Here is a 23,301-nt window from a genome sequence, read left to right as displayed (position 1 = left end):
TTAAAATTTGAATAAAAATTTTAGCCATGGTGATTGATCAAATTTTAAGATTTTATGATCTTTGAAAATTTCATACCTAAATACACATATAATCCCTAAATTCTCACAATAAAAGAAATGCTCTATTTTTAAAAGAAGGTATTTTTTTCGTATTCTTATTTAATATAATATTTACTTGAATTTTTTCTACTATAAAAAGAAAGGCTGTTATCGACAACATTATTTTCTCAGGTGCTAGAGGATAGTCGTTACGATCTTTGGATAATCTGAATCTACCTCAAGTATTATTCCATTATCACTATCTTGATTATATTTACCAAGATCAAAATTATCTTAATCAAACCATTTTTAAGAATGGAATTAAATTTCAAAGTGAATTAAAATTCACTTTGAGAGACTGTCCATTCTTAAAGATTGCTAGCGTCTAGATACATTATATATCTTGGTCCTCCCTCTGGATTATAATTTTTCATACATTTATATTTGCTTTTGAATATTATTTTAACTATATGTATGAAATACCATCTATTTATCCCATTTCTATTGTATTACTTTTTTTTCAATATCTCAACTTAAATCATGTTTAATTTTAGTTATTCTAACACGACATCCAAGCTGAAACCAGGAACACTGGAATGTGGGATAACCTGCCTGTCAAAATGTCGTTGCCATGGCGATGTCAAGTTCCTGACACATCATGCAACCCTACCAAATTATTGCCAGATAAATTGTAGGAAAAGTCAGAAAAATTGGCAGCGTTTGGTTGAATCTTAAGAAAAGTTATAAAAGTTCAATGTCACGGCCTCAAAAGCCCCCCCCCCCCCCACCCCCCGGGTCTGAATAGGGTTAATGGTTAAGAAGAACTTGGAGGCTTTTAATTCCACTTCTATTTTGTCCTTTCACATTTACAACGGTTGGCGAGTAGCTATTTCGATTTTGCAAAGAAAATCTCCATATGTTCGTTCGTACAACGCTACAAAATGATTTCGCGCGGAAAACACACTCGACAACTCATCTCGTTACGGATACCGCCTGCTGTGAGCGGCCGGCCCGCTCCCAGAACCAATCAGATCGCAGGATTTGTAGAATACCGCCTGCTCACGATAAAAGAAAAAAATAAATTCATTTCTGCTATGCGTATGTAAAAGGATGTAAATTGGTATGCAATGTATTATCGTGGCATACCCTAAATACATGTATCTCACTCGTGGCTCGAAGGGACTATGTCGCGGATTTTACCAGATTTTCAACAGCCAAACTTTATATTTGTGTTGCAGGAAACCAAAACATAATAGTCCATTTTTATTTAAAATTGCTATATTAGAGCACTGAAACTGTTAAAGAGCATCTTTGGTTGCCGATGGCTCGGATGGATACGGAATGCACTTTGTAAAAGTTAGGCAAACGTTTTCAGGTTGTTTCCATGTGTCTATGAAATGTAGATATTTATAGCCATAGCTTGATTTCTATTTGTAAATTAAGGCTATATATTCCTTTAAATTTTCAAAGATTATGTTCATTTAGGGTTACACGGCCTACCACCTATTTCAGACCAGTTAAAACCAAAACTCTGCGAAATAGCCGTGACATAGTCCGATTAAAAGCTCGTGTGTATACAGAAAAAAATGAATCACTTGAGGGATATTTCACGGTATGCCACTCGAAAACAAGGCATACGCTTTGTTCTAGGCACAGCTTTTTGTTCCAGCTGCTTAACGTTCACATGCAGCTTTCTATATGAATAGATTTCCGCATTAAAAGTTACAAGTAAAACGATTTTGATACTGTAACGTGCATGGTTCTGCAGTAAACTGTATATTCAAGGAGTACTAGTGCGACATGTCTTTGGCAGAATTATCTGATCTGCAGACATACCTGCTCCTCGAGTGTTTTAGCAAGAGCGTGTACATATGTGTTAATTTTCTTTGGGAGGGGTGAATGATTTACTAAATATGGCTTTTTTGTACAAAGGTGCTAGTGGTAGTGTGCAACACAAAACCAGCTCCATTCGAGAAGAAGTACCACATGCCTCGACAAAAAGAAAAGCTTCAAAAGAAAGCCTGGAAGGTTAGCTGTTAATTTAGTTGTTAATCCATGATGTAGTTTTTTTTAAATAAATGTACAGTGCAACATTTATTTGGCATTCAGAATGTTGTTATATCATTGTATTTGGCCATTTTTCAAACGTTCTAAGAATCACTAATTCACGGCTGCACTGTTACAAAGTATCAGTCACTTTGCAAAGTAGATATGCGTTAAAAACCATTTTCGCATCGTTCAATAAAGGTATATATGTTAATTACAATAGAGAACAAGGAAGAGGAATCTGCTATGAAGTACATCAAGTCAGAAGACGTTAGTGGAGGCGAAAGTGATAGTGAAGGTATTTTGAAGTTATTTGAATTTAATTGGGAAATATATACACCTACCTGGAAATGTTGTGGCCCTGTTTACAAGCAGGATGGGTAACCCCAGTGCTAGGGTTACCCTAGCACTTGCACATTTCTTCTTCTTTTCATCAACATATTTGCAATAGGCAGCTTGGGTAACCTAAGCACTAGGATAACCTAACTGAGTGCTAGGGTACTCTAGCTGACTTGTACACGCTCTGCTAGGTACAACGCACGCGAACTCTGCGCAACGCAGCGAACGTTACGCAAGCGATTGGTTTATATCCGGGATTTTTAACAAACATTTTGCGAGCGCGTGCTGGATATGGGTTTGCTATAGCTGTCTGATACCCAGAGAGCAATATTTGAGCTCCTCGAATCTTCTCGCTGCGGTGTACACTTGTATCGTGTTATACAAACCAATCAAAACTCAGGAATTGCAATATACTATGGCAAGTTTTAAATAACTACAATTATGACCATTTTTTGCATTCTGGTGTCTCTGCAATTGCCACGCTTTAAGAAAAAAGCCTTTTGTGCCAATTGCCGCGTCGTCTTCAATAGTGGAATAATTAAAATCCATACTATGTTTAAACTGATTTGCGTGTTTGCACAACACGGACAGCTCTTCGGTGTTCTTTGATTCCAATAGTTAAAGGTTTGTCCGTTAAGCTAAGGCACAGTTGTAAGGTTATTTCTGAATATTTACTTAGGATGCATAGGATAAACACTGGTTTAATGCAGACTCAGTCACATGGATCATGGACGCCATGTTGGTGGGCGAGAAGAACACTTCCCACAATTCCTAGCGATACATAAATTCTGGATATCCGGTTGTAATAATTCCGGTAGCTAATATGAACATTACATCTCCTTCCTTCTAGTTGGAAACCCTCTATACAATAAATGAAACAACGATAAAAGTATACAGCCATAAGACAAATCGAATTAACTTGGTGACTGTTCACAGGTCTTAACTTTTCGACACTAATCAAAGTCAAACGGAAACAAATGTTATGTCCAAAAGCAAAGGCTTTCAGATCAACAGTTACACCGTTGTGGTGTACAGTTTTAACTTAAACTCAAACTATAAGTCTAGAATCTTCCGAGGGGTTCGCTTCCTGGTAGATCTGCGCAACGTTAGCTGATTCTCTGGATGAGAGGCATGAGTCTGACTCTCTGGAACAGGAACAGTATTACTTGAGCTCGGCAGGCCAGCTTGGTCATGAGGAATTGTCACAACCTTCTGCCACACAGGTTCCGGAGCATTCACAGTTAGGGCCACGGGTGGCGGCTCTTGTATGCACCCTTTGTAAATTGGAGAGCTGGAACCACTACCCTGAGACTCGGCATTGTCATAGTTGGTGGCTGGTTGCTTTAGACTCTTAAAGAATGAAGAATTCCTTGTAACTGTGTGGTTTTCACTTTCAGCTGTAATCATACTGCCCTTCTTGCTCACAACAGTCATGGGAGTAGGATCATAAACGGATCTGCCCTTTGATACAGAAAATGGTCTCTTAACTAGCACAGTTTCACCAGGAGAGATAGTACAGGGTTTCACATAGGCTTTGCTGTCAGCATGAGCTTTGATCTTGGACTTCTGTGAGGAGTAACGTTCGCGGACGATCTCAGCTACAGGGTCTGCGTGGTTTTGCTTGGGGTAGCATGTTACGAACAGGACGCTTGAACAGTAATACAGCAGGAGCAACGCCAGTCGTTGCATGGGGCGTTGTGCGGTAATTGCGCCAATTACTTGCAACTCCTTTCTCCAATTTCTCCCTTCTGCTTTGGCAGCCTTGATACATTTCTTAAGGGTTTTCACGAACCTCTTAACTTCTCCGTTATCTCTCGGCCAAAGCGGGGTGACCTTGAGATGTCTAAAACCAAGAACATGGCAAACTTGGCAAATTCTTCTCCATTGAAGGGTGGACCATTATCTGACTTGACTACACTGGGAGTTCAAAATGTAGCAAACAACTGATCTAGCTTGGGTATAACGGCACTGGCAGACGTAGATCAACCAACAGGAGCAGGGTCTCGCCATCCACATGCGCAAAGTCAATGCTCACTTCATCAAACGGGTTGTCAGGTAGTACAGAAATTTGAAGCGGTTCCCTAGTGTAAATGGGGGTAACAACTTGACACGGTAAACAAGCCTTAACCTTCGTTTCCACCATCTTGTCCATTCAAGAAAACCACACCTTCTCTCGCAGGAGGGCATTCGTCTTAACTATGCCCAAATGGCCTTTATGAGCAATGTCAATGATTCATTCTTGCATTGCAGCAGGTACTACAAGGCGATCAGATTTCAGTAAGACAGTGTCTGTGCAAGTTAACTGCTCCTTTACTTGTTCGTAGCGTGACAGTTCAGATAGTGATACACCAGGTGGAGCTTTGTGCCAGCAGTCAGATTTGACGGCGGACAAGACAGCTTGAAGCGCTGGATCCTTTGCAGTAGCAGATACTATCTCAGACAGTGTGACTGCTTTTGGTACAGCATTCCTTGTGACAAAAGAAACGTGTTCCTCAGACTCTACTTAATAGTTGTAAGACTCTGGATCTCCAACTGGGTGTCTCGAAGCATAGTAGGCTGGTTTGAAGCACCAGGGCGGTACTCCACAGTGAAGCGGTATTGTTGTAGCTCCATAAGCCAGCGTTCAATCCTGGCTGACGGTTTGGAAGACGGGTTGTTGAACAGAGCCACAAGGGGCTTGTGGTCGGTGATGACCTTGAACCCCTTGCCATAAACAAACAGGTAGAAGCGTTTTATGGCCCAGTAGATCGATAGGGCTTCCCGGTCGATTTGCGGATACCTCGCTTCAGTAGGAGTTAGCGGGCAGCTGGCGTAGTGCAGTGGTGTCACTTCTTTGGTCGACTCATCTTTTTGGGTCAAAACCGCACCTAGACCAACAGGACTACCATCAACAAAGATGGAGGTTGGTTTCTTGGGCTTGAAGTATCCCAGTGTCGTCATGGTAGATAATGCTGCTTGGAGACTTTCAAAGGAAGACTGTTCCTCTTGTGTCCACTGCCACTTGATGCCGTCACATGTCAGCTGCCTGAGAGGCCTGGTTATCAGAGCAAAGTCCTTAATGAACCTTGAGCAGAACGCGACAGAGCTGAGGAGGCTTCGCACTTCTGATACATTAGTTGGTGGGGTGACGCTTTGAAGTGCTTCGACGTTTCTTGGGTCAGGCGACATGCCCTTTTCAGAGAATGCATGGCCGAAAAGAGCTTGGCTGGAACACGGAACTTACACTTAGGTAAATTGATGGTTATTCCATTCTCTACTTGCCGTAGATGCTGGTCATGAGTGTCCTTGTCAAAACCGCCAATATAGATGTCATCGCTGATATTCTTTACACAGGGTATTTCTTGGATTGCATCACTCACTTTCTTCTGGAATATTTCTGCTTCGCATGAGATACCGAAGTTGAGGCGCCTGTAGCGAAACAGTCCGACGTGGGTGGAGAAGGTAGTTAGCGGCCTGGAGTCAGGGTAGAGTGGGATCTGGTGGTATCCTTGGTTAAGATCAATTTTGCTGAATACTTTGCACCCATTAAGGTCAGCCACTACATCATCGATGGTGGGAACGATGTGCCACTCCCTGATAATGGTTTTGTTGAGCGAGCGCATGTCAACACATATTCTAATTTCATTTGGCTTTAGTGGCTTTGGTACAACCACAATCGGTGACACCCAAAGTGTTGGGCCTTCGGCACGCTCAATGATACCATCCTTCTCAATGTTTCTCTGCTTTTCTTCTACTTGCTTTCTGACGTAGAACGGAATGCGACGATGCGGCTGCGCGACCGGTCTGACAGATTCATCTACGTGAATGCCTATGGTTCACCTTTGTATTCACCCATTCCATTCATTAGACTAGGGAAGTCCTTGAGGAATTCTGGGACACCGGAAGGTAATTCTTTAGGGGGTTCTCAACCGTGCTTAAAGCTTTGATTAGGTTTAACTTCTGTGATGTCATCCAGCTGAGTATGGAGCCTGATGAGCCTTCTGCAACATAGAATGTTTCTTCCGATAAGCAGTGATCACTGACAACGTTGGCCTTGAGCTTACCACAGAGGTCTAGAGGTTTGGCAGACATGTATGGATACACCTTGACATTGGTATAAGTCAGCTGTGGTTTTGGTTTCGGAGTGTCAAAGTCCGTCCCTTTTTCTTAAGATGTTTACTGTTGCCCCAGAATCGGCCATTAAACGGATGGTTGTGTCCATAATCCTGACTTGAAAGATAGGTCTGGCGGTTTGGAGTTCCTGTGTGCCATTTTCGAAGGTATATTCTTCACTGTTGTCACTCTCAGCACCTGCTGGGGTTGAGATTTCACCACCATAGGGGTCTTCTATATCCACAAACCTTGCGCGATGCCTTTGTTGTCTGCCCCCGGAGGGTTTCTCGGTCGGGTAGGTTTAGAGTGAATAGGTACTTCGGCAAACCTTAGCAAAATGATTAAGTTTTTCGCAGTTCAGGCATCGTTTTCCTTGAGCCGGGCAGTTTCCTTGATGTGGATAATTTTCACCGCATAAACCGCACTTAGTATTGCGAGAACCAGATCTTGGTGGGCGGTCAGAGCTCTTTTTATTCAGACCATCGGTTGTTTTGCTACGACTATAGCCAGCCCAATGCGATTCCTGTCTTTGCATTTCACTGGTTTGTCCGTCCGCGGTTTCCATTGCCCGAGCAGACTTGAGCAGGTTTTCTAAGTCGAGGTTTTGCTCGATCGCTTTGCGCCTAAGACAAATTGATGAGGTACCTTGGATTATTTACCGTTTTACTTCTAGGTCAGTATCAGCGAACTCACATTTTCGTGCCAGTAGTTGAAGACGGGTGTAAAACTCGATGATAGTTTCTCCGGACTTCTGCGTTTCCTGACGAAAGACGTAAACATGGCGAGCAACACACTTCTGTGGTTCGAAGTAGTCGGTGAGCGCTTTGACGGCGATTTTGTACTCGTCATTTCCTTCGGTCGGATCTGGTACGGTAAGAGTTTGAAAACATCGCAAGTTTCCTCTCCAACATAATGCAGTAGCATTGCTTTCTGTTGGGACGCCTTGGTAATGTTCATCGCTTTGAACATGTTATTTAAACGCTTGACGTACTTCTCGAAACGGGTAGGTGCTGTGTCCCTCGGTTGAAGCTCAAATTCTGGAAAAGTCGGTAGGTTGATCGCTGCGGCCATGGTAGAAGAAGATGTCGCAGAGGACGGTGATGTTGCAGAAGACGGTGGAACTGATTCGGTAGATAAAGAACTAGCAGACATAAAACAAAGTCGATCGGTAGGTTTTTTTGTCAATTCGGTGCTTCAAAAACGAAGATTTTTCTCTCCGATTAGAGCGATCCCATCCTCGTCGCCATTTGTAAAGTTCTTTCTGAATACTCACTTAAAATGCATAGGATAAACACTGGTTTAATGCAGACTCAGTCACATGGATCATGGACGCCATGTTGGTGGGAGAGAAGAACGCTTCCCACAATTCCTAGCGATACATAAATTCTGGATATCCGGTTGTAATACTTTCTGAGTGAGTAACTTCATGAGTGTCCTTGTCAATACCGCCAATATAGATGTCATCGCTGATATTCTTTACACAGGGTATTTCTTGGATTGCATCACTCACTTTCTTCTGGAATATTTCTGCTTCGCATGAGATACCGAAGTTGAGGCGCCTGTAGCGAAACAGTCCGACGTGGGTGGAGAAGGTAGTTAGCGGCCTGGAGTCAGGGTAGAGTGGGATCTGGTGGTATCCTTGGTTAAGATCAATTTTGCTGAATACTTTGCACCCATTAAGGTCAGCCACTACATCATCGATGGTGGGAATGATGTGCCACTCCCTGATAATGGTTTTGTTGAGCGAGCGCATGTCAACACAGATTCTAATTTCATTTTGCTTTAGTGGCTTTGGTACAACCACAATCGGTGACACCCAAGGTGTTGGGCCTTCGGCACGTTCAATGATACCATCCTTCTCAAGGTTTCTCAGCTTTTCTTGTACTTGCTTTCTGACTTGGAACGGAATGCGACGATGCAGCTGCGCGACTGGTCTGACAGATTCATCTTCGTAAATGCCTATGGTTCACCTTTGTATTCACCCATTCCATTCATTAGACTAGGGAAGTCCTTAAGGAATTCTGGGACACCGGAAGGTAAATCTTTAGGGGGGTTCTCAACCGTGCTCACAGCTTTGATTATGTTTAACTTCTGTGATGTCATCCAGCTGAGTATGGAGCCTGATGAGCCTTCTGCAACATAGAATGTTTCTTCCGATGAGCAGTGATCACTGACAACGTTGGCCTTGAGCTTACCACAGAGGTCTAGAGGTTTGGCAGACATGTATGGATACACCTTGACATTGGTATAAGTCAGCTGTGGTTTTGGTTTCAGAGTGTCAAAGTCCCTTTTGCTTAAGATGTTTACTGTTGCCCCAGAATCGGCCATTAAACGGATGGGTGTGTCCATAATCCTAACTTGAAAGATAGGTCTGGCGGCTTGGGGTTCCTGTGTGCCATTTTCGAAGGTATATTCTTCACTGTTGTCACTCTCAGCACCTGCTGGGGTTGAGATTTCACCACCATAGGGGTCTTCTTAGAGCGAATAGGTTTACTTCGGCAAACCTTAGCAAAATGATTAAGTTTTTCGCAGTTCAGGCATCGTTTTCCTTGAGACGGGCAGTTTCCTTGATGTGGATAATTTCCACCGCATAAACCGCACTTAGTATTGCGAGAACCAGATCTTGGTGGGCGGTCAGAGCTCTCTTTATTCAGACCATCGGCTGTTTTGCTACGACTATAGCCAACCCAAAGCGATTCCTGTCTTTGCATTTCACTGGTTTGTCCGTCCGCGGTTTCCATTGCCCGAGCAGACTTGAGCAGGTTTTCTAAGTCGAGGTTTTGCTCGATCGCTTTGCGCCTAAGACGCTTTACTTCTAGGTCAGTATCAGCGAACTCACATTTTCGTGCCAGTAGTTGAAGACGGCTGTAAAACTCGATGATATTTTCTCTGGACTTCTGCGTTTCCTGACGAAAGACGTAAACAAGATGTCGCAGAGGACGGTGATGTTGCAGAAGACGGTGGAACTGATTCGGTAGATGAAGAACTAGCAGACATAAAGCACAGTCGATCGGTAGTTTTTCTTTGTCAATTCGGTGCTTCAAAAACGAAGATTTTCCTCTCCGATTAGAGCGATCCCATCCTCGTCGCCATTTGTAAAGTTCTTTCTGAATAGTCACTTAGGATGCATAGGATAAACACTGGTTTAATGTAGTCTCAGTTACATGGATCATGGACGCCATGTTGGTGGGAGAGAAGAACACTTTCCACAATTCCTAGCGATACATAAATTCAGGATATCCGGTTGTAATACTTCCGGTAGCTAATATGAACATTACAACAGTCAAGGGAGTAAACCTACAATTGTTGGATAGTACAATGTGCCTAAACTCCCTGTGAAGTGCGTTTCAGTTTGTGAGCAAAAGTAAGCAGCAAATACAGGCATTATTTTTTTGCATGCTACGCAACATTGCAAACGGGGAGAGGGGAAATTACTTAACTAATTTTATGTTACAAGTAAGAAAAACAGCAACTGCGCCAAGGTGTTGTCACTGATTGTACTTTGTTTACAACACATTTAGTCTGAAATGTAGTGAGTTTGTTTTTTGGTCTGAGGATGCGTGTGCGCAATGTATTGAGTGGTTGTTGCGTGTACATGTCACGGGTTGTATTCAACGAAAGTTTGCTGGCATTCATCACAGCCTCCCAGTTTTACCACCGTATGGCTAGTCGGCAGCGCGCCTCATTTTTTTCATTTAGATTTTGCGAGAAAATGTTCAAACATAAATGAAATAAACAAATAATTATCTCGATTATGGACATTTTATAGAATAATGTAAGAGTTTGCTAAAGAGCGACGAATAACCCAGGAACTGTAGAGCAAACAACTTTGACCTTTGTGACGTTCATGCAAAACAAATAATTTGAAATAAGAACTCTCAATATATGACTTATTACCGACAGAACAACCAGAACAACATCAGGACAGCTTATTTATGCTGTATTTTGTTAGAATGACGTAACGTGTTGAGGGGTTGTTGCGTAGAAGTTTCCGGATACTCTTTCAGTTATGCCTTTCACATAGGGTAAAACAACAGACGATGCTGTTACTTTATTCAGTGTCACAACTTTTGTTAAACCGTGACGGATGATTATTGTTCATCAAGACTTTGATCACGTGCTCCTTTTCTTTGTGTTTCCTTGCGCTTACTCACAAAATCTTGCAACTTCATGTACTGGTCAGTGGAATTACAAACACAAGTTTACAGTGTTTGACCAAGTTAATCCTCAGTACCTGCTTTACTCCTGAATTTCATTTCGTCGTAAACATGAGGTTACCGTTTAATTGTTTTGTGTTTGTAAAGCACATAAAATGATTCTTTATGTGCATCGTTGCTACGTACATAAGTAACTCATGTCGGAATGTCAAGCCATGTCAGCTAGGCGTCGAGCGAGGGTCTGAGTAAGAAAATGAACAATTACAATGGTGCCTAGTAGCCGTTGCTACAACTTTACCTTTATTTTACAATTTAAGACACTTGGTGACCCTTGTAGTTCATTTATTAGATCACGTTTTTTTTTCGGTTTTGTAAAAAAAAAAACGAAAACATTTGCAACGTAGAAATAGAATTGTTCTATTTTCTGCTTATGTGGCATCGATTTTCGCTCTCATTTTCGCTGTACAGCGTTTGCAAATACCTTTTTTAAGGAGAGTTTTACTGTAAGGATGCCAGCATTATTCGCAAAACAGACCCAGTTTGATCAAAGTTGACGCCGCAGATAGTTTGTCTCCGATTAATTGAACTCAATTCAATAACTTTTGGCCAAAATCTAAGTAGCCTTTGCTAAGTTGCGAGCGCAAAATTCCAGAATCATAATACTTTCCCACATGCTTTATCCCTGAAACGAACTTGGTACGAACTTTATCAATGAACTTTATTGCAAGCTTTATCAAAGACCTGTTCTTGGTACGAACTCTATAAACGAACTTTATCCCTGAAACGAACTTGAGATAAATGGCCGGTATTTGCGGCATCACTGAGACTCATTATATGACCGTAGGAAAAGTTAATAAAACTACGGTGTAGAACGTCCTTATAGTTTAAGGTTAGGATGTCTTTAACAGTTTATACTGTTGCTATGGTAACCTGTTACGTCAAGAACATGCTGATAATTGTTCACCAATAATTGAGCATTTGCTTGACACTGTTATTGTAGCATAAACTGATAAAGAGTTAGTACTGATTCATAAAAGTGTAAGAACTGATCTGTAAACCGTTTATGGCCACCTTTATTTTATTTTACATGGTGTATTTGATATTTAACCATTTTTCATCCGCTTTCGGAGCTGTTTCATAAAAAATAGTTCTGCAGAACATATAAATACATGTATATAAATAAACCTGACTCAGACACCTTTCTTTTGCAGCTGCAAATAAAGACTTTGGTGCCGATGTTGTGTTTGCTTTGGACTTTTCCTCAAGTGTGACGGAAGAAGAACTAACAAGGGAGGTTGATTTTGCTGAACATCTGGCCAAATTTTGGAATGTAACCTCGGGTTATTCCAAAGCTGCTTTCGTTGTATATGGGGATGAATGTCAAACATTAAGGTCATTTAATCCAGATGATGAAAAATCTTCTGAAACAGTTGATCCTTGTAAAATGAAAGACAAAAAATGCAGAAGAATGGATTTGGCTTTAAAAGAGGCGGCTCACAATCTCAGTAAACTTAAGCAGGGAAGACGAAACCAACATCAGCTTGTTGTTCTCATAACAACTGGAAAACAGTTATCAAATGTGAAAGAGCGTGAAGAAGAGGATGATCGCCTTCTCTCAGCAGCTGAGTTGCTATCTTCAAGATATATTAAAGTCATCATTGTACCAGTTGGCTTAGAAACAGATTTCAAACAGCTTGGATTGATTGTGAAACGACCGCAGAGTCTATTCCCACTCTCTGGTTTTGAAGAGCTTACACCACGTCAAGCCAAAAATATTGCATCCGACGTCAAGAAGACAATAGGTAAGATTACTCGGTATTAGTTGTGTTGTTATTATTTGATTATTGTTGTTGTCATTGCCAGTGTTTATTTATGATTAATAAACAATCTTCGTTCACTGTCCGGTCCAAAATCCACCAACTGGTTAAAATAGATCACGTGAGTTTGCTTTACCTGTCGTCAGCAAACTCCGACAGTGCAGTATTGACAAATTATAATGCACAAAAATCGTACATTTTTGAAAGTGTCTTCAGCTTAACCCATAAATAATGTACTGAAGGCTCTGAAAAAGTTTTGAAAAAATCGTCGATCCTCCAAAGATTGTGATAAATTGAATGGTTGTTGTTGTTCTTTCTCTTCTTCTTTTCCTCCTTCCCTATAAACACTACATAAATAACATGTGACTGCATTGCAGACTAACAACAAACATTTATTCACTAATTATTAACAATTAGAGTATGAGCTTGTGATTGCAATATACATATATGAAAAATTACCATTGGAAATACACAATTCCAAAGTTAGAATTGAATGGAAATTGGTAAGCTTGGTAGTTAGTTGCCTATTTAAAGGTGTTTAAATGTAACTGGATTGCATTTGGGAAGGAACGTTTTTTCTTGGGGGGATGGGAGAGAGGTGTGGCCTTAGAGGGGAGGGTCAACAGTGAAAGTGAGCACCTAAAGGGGAGGGTCATACCTCTTTGTGAGCTATTCAAGGGGAGATTCACACATCTTTTCCAGAATTTTTAATGGGAATTTTTTTTTCATTTTTACAGATTTTGAGTTTTTTTTTTCACCTACTTTGATTCAATTTGGAGTTTTATTAAAGGTACTAGGCTACATTTCTACATCTATATGCCATGGCACATAATTTACTCGAACGACGATCGTGTCCTTTTCCCTCGGCTCTTTATCGAGACGCACTAGACTCGGGTATCTTTTCTTCAGCTTCTTGCTGTTGACTATCCGCTGCCTGATCTCCAAAGTCGTTTAGTTTTGAAAAGTTAATAGTAGATCCAACAATGTGCTCCACCCTATAAGACGTAAAATAATATCCCACACTGATTGTTTGCCTCTTCTTGTTTCGGCGTGCACACATTCCATATCGAGATATATTCATGCTCAGACATTTTGCGATCAAAAGCAAATTGTTCTCAGGTTTTTACGGCATGGAAAATGCCGTGCAGTAGGGAGGGGAGAGTCGAACTTTTGTCAGTATCCTAAAGTTTTTTTTTTTTTTTTTTTTTTTTGGGGGGGGGGGGGGGAGGCGGATAGGATTTTTTTCATTACAACGAAAGGGAGGGCCATCACTTTTTGGAAAAAATAACAAAATTTCCCAGCCCTCCCTCCCCCCAAGAAAAAAAACATACTTCCCCTTATTTATAGGAAATTTACTCAGAATTTTACTAAAACGATTAGGTTATTTGCTCTCAATTTCTCGAGTTCTCGAGCTCGTAATCTAATTGTTAATAATATTATCATTAGAAGTAATGTCACCATGTTTAAAACAAAACACAAGTACCATGCAACAAATAAAAATTGTGTTACGGTTGTGAAAAAAAGAGTAGGCCGAATACGCATGAAACATAAAACAGCATAGCTGCAAGTGATTGAATCCATTACATTCTGCTCTATATGGCATAGAGTTTGCCTACTGAGTTCCTGTACGGCTTTTTCCCCAGGCCTTCACGGTATTACTGACGTCACTACTCGTTTCGGTGACGTATCCGGGACGAACGGCCTCGGGAAGCCTAGACAAAAACAGGATGCGCATGCGTGCATAATTATTTTTTGAATCCAAAATTGCGGTTAGTCGAGCAGTTGCGTAAAGGTGCAAGTTGGCCAATTTACGGATTTCTGACGCTTGTCGATGCCCCGAAACTAGTTGATGGGTTTTTTAATCCTTTTGAAATTACCTCGCATGTTTCTTGTCGGCCCGACTCCATCGATTTCGGCAGATACGTGCTAATCAGAAGAACGTCTAAAAGAGTTCGACGACTATTTTAAAGACGCAGTATAAACAACATAACTCAGGTGACAATACACTGTAGTTGCTGTTTTAGAGCAGCTTCTATTTTGATATTCGGAACAGAGGACTTTTACAGTGAACTGAGAGTAAGGACTGTGAGAGGTCGCTCTGCATAGGTTGTCCTATTTATTTGATTCAGGAATTAAATTTCGCGTATGAAAGCAGATACGATGAGATGGAATTTTGCAAGGCAAGGCTAAAAACAAAATGTTTTTCGATCAAGATATTTTGAAATACATGTATGTATTCATTATTCCAAGAGGATTAAAATATAGTTTGTTGGTACCCTACTGTCCTGTATTCTGTTCTACATGAGATTGTTTCATTAAAATTTGATTTTGGGGAAACTACCCAAGACTGAAGTAGCATTTTTTAGCTCGTTTTGGAAGTGGCATGCTTATGATGTATAAGAAATTAAACTATGCACTGTAAAAATAGTTGCTGTGGCTTGCTATTTTCCCTTTTTTACTGATTAATGATCATACAATACCATAAACAAAACAGAAGAAAAATTAAAAATTGAACATGGGATAATAAATGAACCACAACATAGCCATTGGTGAACTTTAGGAACTCGTTTTATCATTTTGATGTGTATTTGTGGGTTATATTGGCAGCAACTGTTAGCATGGAAATGTAGGGGAAAACTGAGGAATTGAGGGTAAAAAAATATCCAAAAAACTAAGAGGACAACAAGCAGGATAGGGAAATCACAGAGTGACAAATAAAGCTTTTATTCAATTACATAAAATTGAGAATTTCCTTTTTTAAAATTATTTTGAGTTTATTTTTCTTAACTGGATTTATTTTATTACAGCATGTCAATATTTTGGGAGGGTTTCAGGTTTTCTGCATTCCTTCATTTCTCTTATGCATGTTCTTTATAATCAAAATAACATCATCCTTGTGAAAATATACAGCTCCAGTACAGATAAAGGATTAATAATTATTTTTCTCTGCAGAACTGACTTCCCTCCAAAGAAGTCTGACTTCCCTCCAAAGAAAACCACTGGACTGTATTACAATTTATCATATATATAGCGAGAATTTTAAGCAGTAAACCTTGCAAATAGAATTCTATATTTGCTATATTTCACATGTGAAAAAAGCGATACGTCCAATCAGCTTCGCGTACAGCTTTCTTCACATGTGAAAAATATAACCAATCAACGTCTAGAGTGGTACGACTTAACCAATCACAGTGCGAGAATTCAAATGGTTTCCAACAAGGTTGAGAAAGCGAGCTGCAAGTTTGCTCCCTACGGCAGTTTATGTTTTGAAAACATTGCTACACGTTTTCTTCCTTTACAAAAGTTTGCCTTTTAAGAACTTAATGGCAATGGAAGCCAACAGAAACACGCTAAGCAAAACCTAAAGAATACAGCAGTGATAAAAATCATTCTTCAAAGGCGAAGCGAAGACAGGCGAAGGCGAAGTGTCGATAAGTGAAAGCGAAGACAAGACTTTCATCGGAACTAACAACACATCTGCGGACTTTCTAAGAATATTCAGGCACTTTTGGGATCGTCTTGGTTAAGTAAACTGCATTTTTAATCTGGATTTACGTGGTAATTATTGTTTAGTTAACTGACTCATTGTGTTGCCACAATTTGTTCACAATTCGCCAGTTGATTCGCCAGTAGTTTATTCGCTTGTGGCGAAGTTTCCTCGATGCGATACAAAGTTTTTAACGTAAATGTAACGTAGTGTGTTTATTTAAATAAAGTTTTTGTCTAGGAGAGTTTGTCGCCAGTAATTTTTCTTTTTTACATGTATATTATTGAAATAGCGAATTCGCTTGTATAAAAGCTATGCGCATTTGCAGCTTTGTTTTCTCGCGCCGTTAACTGCAGATGTTGTATGTCAAAGGTTTTAAACTGGAAAAATCGGCGTAAAGTGCTCAATGGTTGAATTCTCGTTATATATATAATAAACAAATTACAGCATAGAAAGTGCTTTGTACGGATTTATATTCACTAGTTGCAAAACTTTGGAAAACTCACTCGTTCGCTACGCTCACTCGTTCGTTTTCCCAAAGTTTTGCAACTCGTGAATATAAATCCGTACGGCGCACTTTCTATGAAGTAATCTATATTTATTACATTACTCGTTACTCGAGTTGAAATCATATCGCATTAGCTTACACATTTTCACAGTTGCTGCTTCAACAACCAAGCGGGAACTAAGTTGATACAAATTTTTATTCGTGAGGTTTAGTAAATAGGCTTGAAATCACGAATTTTGTCCATGAAAGATGTTTTTCATATTTAGGTACAATCTTACAAATTAAATACTTCCGAGTCGTGCACACAAGCCATTTGTTGTTGTAAATATTAATATTACTTCAGGCTTATAAGAGATGTTTACTTTCGTCTTTTTTCTTTGATGGTGTTTCAATTTGACCACACTGATGGATCTCTGACTCGGGGACAGCTTCTGATAATGTGACAGAAAATGTTTCGTCGCAAAAAAATATAAGCTTAGTTCTCAATAAGTCTTAAGTTTGTTTACCAAAGCTTGAAATGACTTCAGATGGCATTAGCGAACTGACGTACCTTCAAATTTGTCGCAAAATACTCGTTTTCCCGACGATATCCCGTTTTCCTACTTGTGAAATGAAATATAGTAAATTGTTTAACTCGAAGCTATCGATATTTTCGTCCAAAAGCATCTCCAAGTTGTTCTGCTACGGCCGGACTTTAGCTGGATTCGCGCTCATCGAACTTGAGACATTTGTCTCAATTTCCCGGTTTTTGCCTAGGCCTCACTTTTTCGCTCGGACCACGTGATCCGAAACGAGTTGACCGCGACGAAAATAGAGGCCTAGGAACTAGGCAAGCATAGAGTCTAGTGCGCAAGTGCATTAGGCTCAATAACCTTATTTTCATAGAACGGTAAAAATGTTTGTATATTTCCAGATATTACGATATTAATATGCATTCTCTTTTACCGCGGATGTCCTTAATCAGTTTGATTTTTTTACTCCACTTTTTGATTGCAGACATTGACACGTATGCAAAGAAGCAGTTCCAAATTGTAAGTTTCTCAGGAATTCCTCCGGAAGCAGGATTGTGGGAGAAGATTAGCCTTTGTTCTGATGTCATAGAAGGAGCATGGTATTTGCTGTATGACGACCTAAAAAAAACTGGAAGGCGTGAGAAAGTCAAAAGTTTAATCCGAGAAAGCATTGACAACTTCCATAACACACTTGTTTCGGACAGTAAGGTATGCATTTCACTCGCTGTTTTTGGGCCACTTGGGGCTGGTAAAAGCTTTTTCCTCAACTTTCTTTTAAATCATGGTTTAAGTGGGGAAGATAAGGTGGAAAATGGGCCCCTCCCTTCCGCATCAGGCGGTAGCCAGACACCTCTCCCAATATATGTAAAATATGGCAAGAGGGTTCAGGTCTTGTTGCACAAACAGAAGAAAGGTGTGAGCCCTGATGTATGGTTTCCCGAAGAGGAACTGGGTAATGGCACCTTGGCACGCGTAAATAACTTACTTAAAGAAAAGTTTGAAAAGGTTGTAAGCTTGAGTGATGTAAATTGCATAGAGCTTCAAGGGCCATTTCCAGTTTTTCATGATTTGAAAGAGAGAGCAATGACAACCTGTGGTCACCTAGAGCTGGAAGTTGATGTGGAGTTTGTTGATGTGCCCGGACTCGGTGATGAAACTGGAAACGATTCAATTAACATTGAATTGAGTAAGGCTGACGTGGTGTTGTTTTTTGACAACAGCAAATCGGGAAGGCCAGTTTCGTCAGAAGATATTGCGCAGATATTTCGTAGGCGTGAGGAGTTTGAGTTCACATCGCGTCCGAAACTGGTTCACGTTGTGAACGACAGAGGAGAAACATCAAGTGCGTCGTCATGCAATTTTGATCATTTGTGCGAACAGAAGAAAAAGGATCTGGATAGAGCATGGTCGAACTTTCTTCCCAGTGGTTTCAAAGACGAGGAGACTGCACCAGACTGTTACCAAGATGTAAGAAAAAAGCTTCCTCAGCTTAACGGAGAGGCTCTTTTGGAGAAGTTGTCCCAAGAAAGTGAAGTGGTTTATTTTCACACAGGAAATTCTGGGCTAATTAAGTCGTTGAAGAATGTGATCAATGATCATGTTCAGAATGTTAAGATCAAAGAAACCATACATCCATTTCTCCAAAAGGTTCACTGGGCAGCCAAAAAACTAAGGACACGTATTGGCAAGAGTCATACCACTGAAAGAAGGAAGAGTCAATCTCACAAGGTCGAAGTTAAAGAAGGCCGACTTCCAAACTTTCAAATGTTTGCCAATCCTGATCAGGTAAGTGATTTTGTGTATAGCTTAAATATAAACCCCGCAACTTCACTACTACAGTATGACATTGAGGAAATTTATCATTACCTGTACAATGACTTTCTGGTTTGTGAAGAAACATTGACGTTTCTTTTAAAAAGGCTGAAAGAATCACTACAGAATTTTCGACACAGACTGATTGAGCATTACAAAAATGAAAATTGGTCTGCGTCTCGAGATATCAGTGAGCTTATTGATCTGGGCGATATGTTGTCTGAAAGCAGAGTCCAGCAATACTGTACAAACAGTGCCCCAGTTTACTTGCTTCATCTTTTAGAGAAAGGAAAAAACAAAAACCCATTTGTTAAATACAAGAGGCGTTGGTCAAGTGCCAGTCATGACGAAAGAGAAGTCCTGTGCAGCGAATTTCTCTATATTCTTTTGGACCGCATCATGCGAGGTCCCCTTGAGAAAGAAACCCGTGACCAGGAATATAAGAAATCACATTTCCACTTTATGTCACTGCTGAAACAAGATGTCAAGGATCTGTTTTCTTTTGGCAGATTAGAGGATGATGCAAGCAGGCTTAACGTTTTTAAATCGTTAAATAAACCCATAGATATTGTAATCAAATTTTGCTCCCAGTCCATTCGTGAGATAAACCCTCACCCTAGCTTGGATGTACAGGCAGATATATCCCTCCCGGAGAAAATGAAAGATGCTCATGAAGACAGCATTATACCGTTGCAATCCAGTCACAGCAAAATAATCAAAGAAATGAACGACCTTCTCCTTAAACCTGGTACTAAGGGAGCTGAGGCAATTCGAAAGCTAGAGTCGAAGTTAAGCCTTGGGAAAGGTGCTTTGGTACCTCGACAGTCACAGAGTGTAGAGCAGCAACGTTCTTGGGCAAAGGCCCTGGTTAATATACTCAGCGACGAGGATCATTTTAATATTCCATTGGACCCCAGTTCAATCCTAGACCGTCATGACCCAGAAGTGGACAAACTTCTGATACAGGCACGGAAGCGCTTGTTTGCCCATGAGAAATCTTCTGTCACCTGTAAAATTGATATTATGCAAGACCTCTCAGACAGTGAAATTCACGTGAAGAAAGGTTCTCCTGAAGAACACTCTCTGCAAGTATGGGTCTCCCCCAAGATGTATCACAACCTTGATACCATTCGTAAGGAGTTTAAAGACCCCACGCAACAAGTAGCACCAATTTTTATGCCAACGATCCGGCCTGGTCCAACCGCAGACATCCGAGGTAACTTCTATCTGGAGGTAGATCCCTGGAGTAAGGACGAACGTACAAATGACGTAGAAGAAGAAGACGGCAACAGAGGAGATGAAGGGGTGGCAAAAGAAAGCAAGGATTTAAACATTTTCCTTGTTGTGGAGAAACAGCACTTAGAAACTATCCAGTCCACTGTCGATGATTTAGAGTCACCAGCAGAAAGGAACATCAAGCTGATGTACGTTGTTTTGCCTCAAAAAGGGCGAGGAATTGGTGTAACCAGGGCCATTATCAAAAGCCTGGCAGAATGCTTAAAATTTTCTCTCTATTGGACAATAGATGATGATATCCAATTTATGTACCAGTTTGATGGAAATGATCGCAGGTGGCATAAGTGTTCACTTGTCAGGGGGCTGTTGTTTGGTCAACGTGTTTTTCAAACATGCCAAGAGAAGACCGTGAAAGAATTGTCTCTTGATGAAAGACACGATCTGATTGATGACGTCACAGCCGACTGGCCACGTTTTGCCAAAAAGACCAAGAGAAGTGCTGTGTCCCTTCTTATAGATGGTAATTCTTTTGCTAAGGTGCAAAAGAACCCAGGCCTTTTGCACTCTCCCTTCACAAATATCCCCGAGGACTGTGATGGAGATCTCACAAAAGAAGAGGAAATGAAAGCTTGTGAACAAGAGTTTGTTGATGCATGCAGAAGGCGTCTATTTGAAGAAGCGGTTGACCACATAGCGGGCGTTTCCATTGCTCATGAATCAACCAAAAGGTATGACTACACAAGCAAGTATCCCGCCGCAGATTACATGCAAAGTGAACAGCGATACCAAGTGGTTCTCAACAACACTCGTGCCTTAAAGAAAAGGAATTTTGTCACTGATGAGATCATTTTCCATGAAGAGGAATTTCAAATTTACGACAAAGGCAAACGCAATACTCCTTACTGGGGCATAAGGGGTAGCGATAAGTCATTTTGTCATGCTCTTACTTTGGGTGGTGTGATTGGCTATCAAGTGATTCGAGTTGTTCACAGCCACAAAAAGCTGACAAATGTCTTTGACAGGGTAGGCCCATCTTACATAGGATCACAATCACCATTTAGATCTGAAGATGAAGACGAAGAGGACATGGACGTGAATTCGTAGCGAAGGAGTACATTGATGAGCTGCATTGTGAATGCCTAGTAATAAGTCTTTTTAGACAAAATGTGCTTTTGTTGCGAGTTTTCCCTTGGTCTAAAACAAATTGGGGCCATTTAATCCACTTAAAGTAGTGCTTAAACTGTTGTTCATTTGAATTAGAGACACTTGTATTTGTACAGCATTCTCCCGCCATGTTGTAAGAAAGATGCTGCTTGTATATCAGCCAGTTAGCAACAAATAAAACTATTTCAAATTGAGGTTCTGTAGTAATCTGTTTTACTTTATTCTTGAATCCCGGGCTTGAATCACCCCTCTACAATGCGATAAAATATATTTTTGCATTGTCCTGGATAACATAAAATAATTTACCACTGGACCTTTTTAGCACTTACCGATGCCCAATGTTCCATAGGTTTAGACATATTTGCAGCAAATCAGCCACGTTTGTCTTGCCCATGTGCACTTTTTTGTAGGAAAGTAGGAAACAAGGGTCCTTTCCACATTTTTAGTTTAGCTAAAAATATTGAGGAAAATATTTTTACCAAACTCTGAAGGCCCGCTCAACGTTGCTTTAATCGTGATTTAAAACGTTGGCAAAATGGCATTTGATTTTTTAGTTAGTATTTTAGTCGTTTTTGTTATTTCTTTGATCAGTGCAATAAAAAGCTTGTATTGCTTATTGTATGGAACATGTACTGGTTACTTCTACTCAAATTACAGTGGAATTGCTAATTTGAAATAATCTGAAACTACCACAAGACATTATTCCAGATTATTGCAGCTCATTTGGACAAGTTGTCAATGCATTCTCATATCCATTTGGCTTATGAAGCAGCTCTCGCAAGGTATAACATGAATAACTCGCTTCCCTTCGAAAAAAACATGCCCCTATCCCAAACCACACTAGCAGCTGCTACGCTAGAGGACCACTTAAATTACAAGCTTACGAGAGCTGCTACCCGTCTGATTCATTATAGTTTTTTGATACCTTTTAACTATGCTATGGTTGTTGATTAGATGCAAATTACACAATATAATATACTTTGCAATACTAAGTGTAACATTTATTAAAGTAAAACGTTCAACCAAAAAGGTTTAATCTTTTTCAAATATATTATTTCTAGTTTGAGCTCGCTTAACATGTGCTATGTCACGATATCGCCATTAAATCATTTTTTGTGTGTAGTGTAATAACATAAAAATGAGTTACAAAGATAGAGGCGTAGTTAAGGTGATTACATACAATTAGGTTGGAGAGTTTTTAAAGCTCGCGTTTTGAGTCGTTCCATCTATATTGTTAGCTCTTTTACATTGTAATTAGTGTTTAAGGGTTTGAAAGTTTTGAATTCTAACATATGGTATTGTTGGTTCCGTCAGGTTTCTGTTGTGTAGTATCAGACTTTACTTTCAAAGTGCTGAGTAGAAGTCTTGTTAATATACATGTTTTGTAATCTAATTTATGTTTTAAACTGTGTGTTACAAGACTTTACAAGAAGAAGGTTTAAACAATCCTTACTGTTTTTACGCTTCGCTTAAGGCGCTTGAAAAATGCTGTTTAATTACTCTAAAGTAGGGTTCTAAAGTACTGAAAATGTCAAAGAGTAGTAGATTACATACAATGATGACATGTTTAGCAGGCGGATAATGCTTTATTATTAACTTTTTATATATTATACTAAACGGACACTTTATGTACCGCGAACAACGATGTTTTGCAGAACAGAAAAGTTATTTTACCTACCAAGGTTTAAATCCCACAGAAAAGTAGAAATAAAACTTGCTTTACTTGAGACTAAAAGAGCATGTGTCAACAGCACTTTGTAGCGAAAAGTTTAAGCAATTGCTTTCTCGTTCCCAGTCGCTTACTTGTTTCCTCCGTGGGAGGAATTTTATTAGGACGCATGGCATCAAGAGAAAGCTTGACATCAGTGGTGACCCTTCCTTCCCCTTCAGTAAGGGGCTAGGAACGAGAGCTTCTCGCAGGTACAGGGTGCTGTTTTTATGTAAAGGAATACACTCAATGTGTTCGAAAGTGTTGCTCCACCTTGATGTATTGTTTAGATGAAGGAAACTAGTCTTTTCGTTTTTATATTTTTTAGCCTTTGTGTAGGTTGTAAAACGTTTTGACAAATTAATAAAAGCGGTTTACTTGTAA

General features: G+C 40.1%; 1 protein-coding gene across 2 annotated transcripts in view; it reads left to right on the top strand.

Moving 5' to 3' along the window:
• LOC144631586 (uncharacterized) overlaps positions 1-23,301 on the top strand; it is a 31,698-nt gene extending 8,397 nt beyond the window's left edge. The window contains exons 3-7 of one of the 2 annotated variants that reach the window (XM_078490044.1): positions 616-739; positions 1,972-2,067; positions 2,309-2,383; positions 11,885-12,475; positions 17,482-23,301. In XM_078490044.1, coding sequence (XP_078346170.1) covers positions 616-739; positions 1,972-2,067; positions 2,309-2,383; positions 11,885-12,475; positions 17,482-21,149 — 4,554 coding nt within the window. In that variant the 3' untranslated portion in view covers positions 21,150-23,301. The remainder of the gene's footprint in view (positions 1-615; positions 740-1,971; positions 2,068-2,308; positions 2,384-11,884; positions 12,476-17,481) is intronic. The other variant, XM_078490043.1, reaches the window with a different exon arrangement.

The sequence above is a fragment of the Oculina patagonica genome, chromosome 12 (assembly GCF_052425735.1).
Source record: "Oculina patagonica isolate OP01 chromosome 12, crgOcupat, whole genome shotgun sequence".
In the NCBI taxonomy this organism is placed as follows: Eukaryota; Metazoa; Cnidaria; class Anthozoa; order Scleractinia; family Oculinidae; genus Oculina; species Oculina patagonica.
The sequence above is the reverse complement of the archived record's forward strand: the minus strand, read 5'-3'. Positions and strand labels throughout refer to the sequence as shown.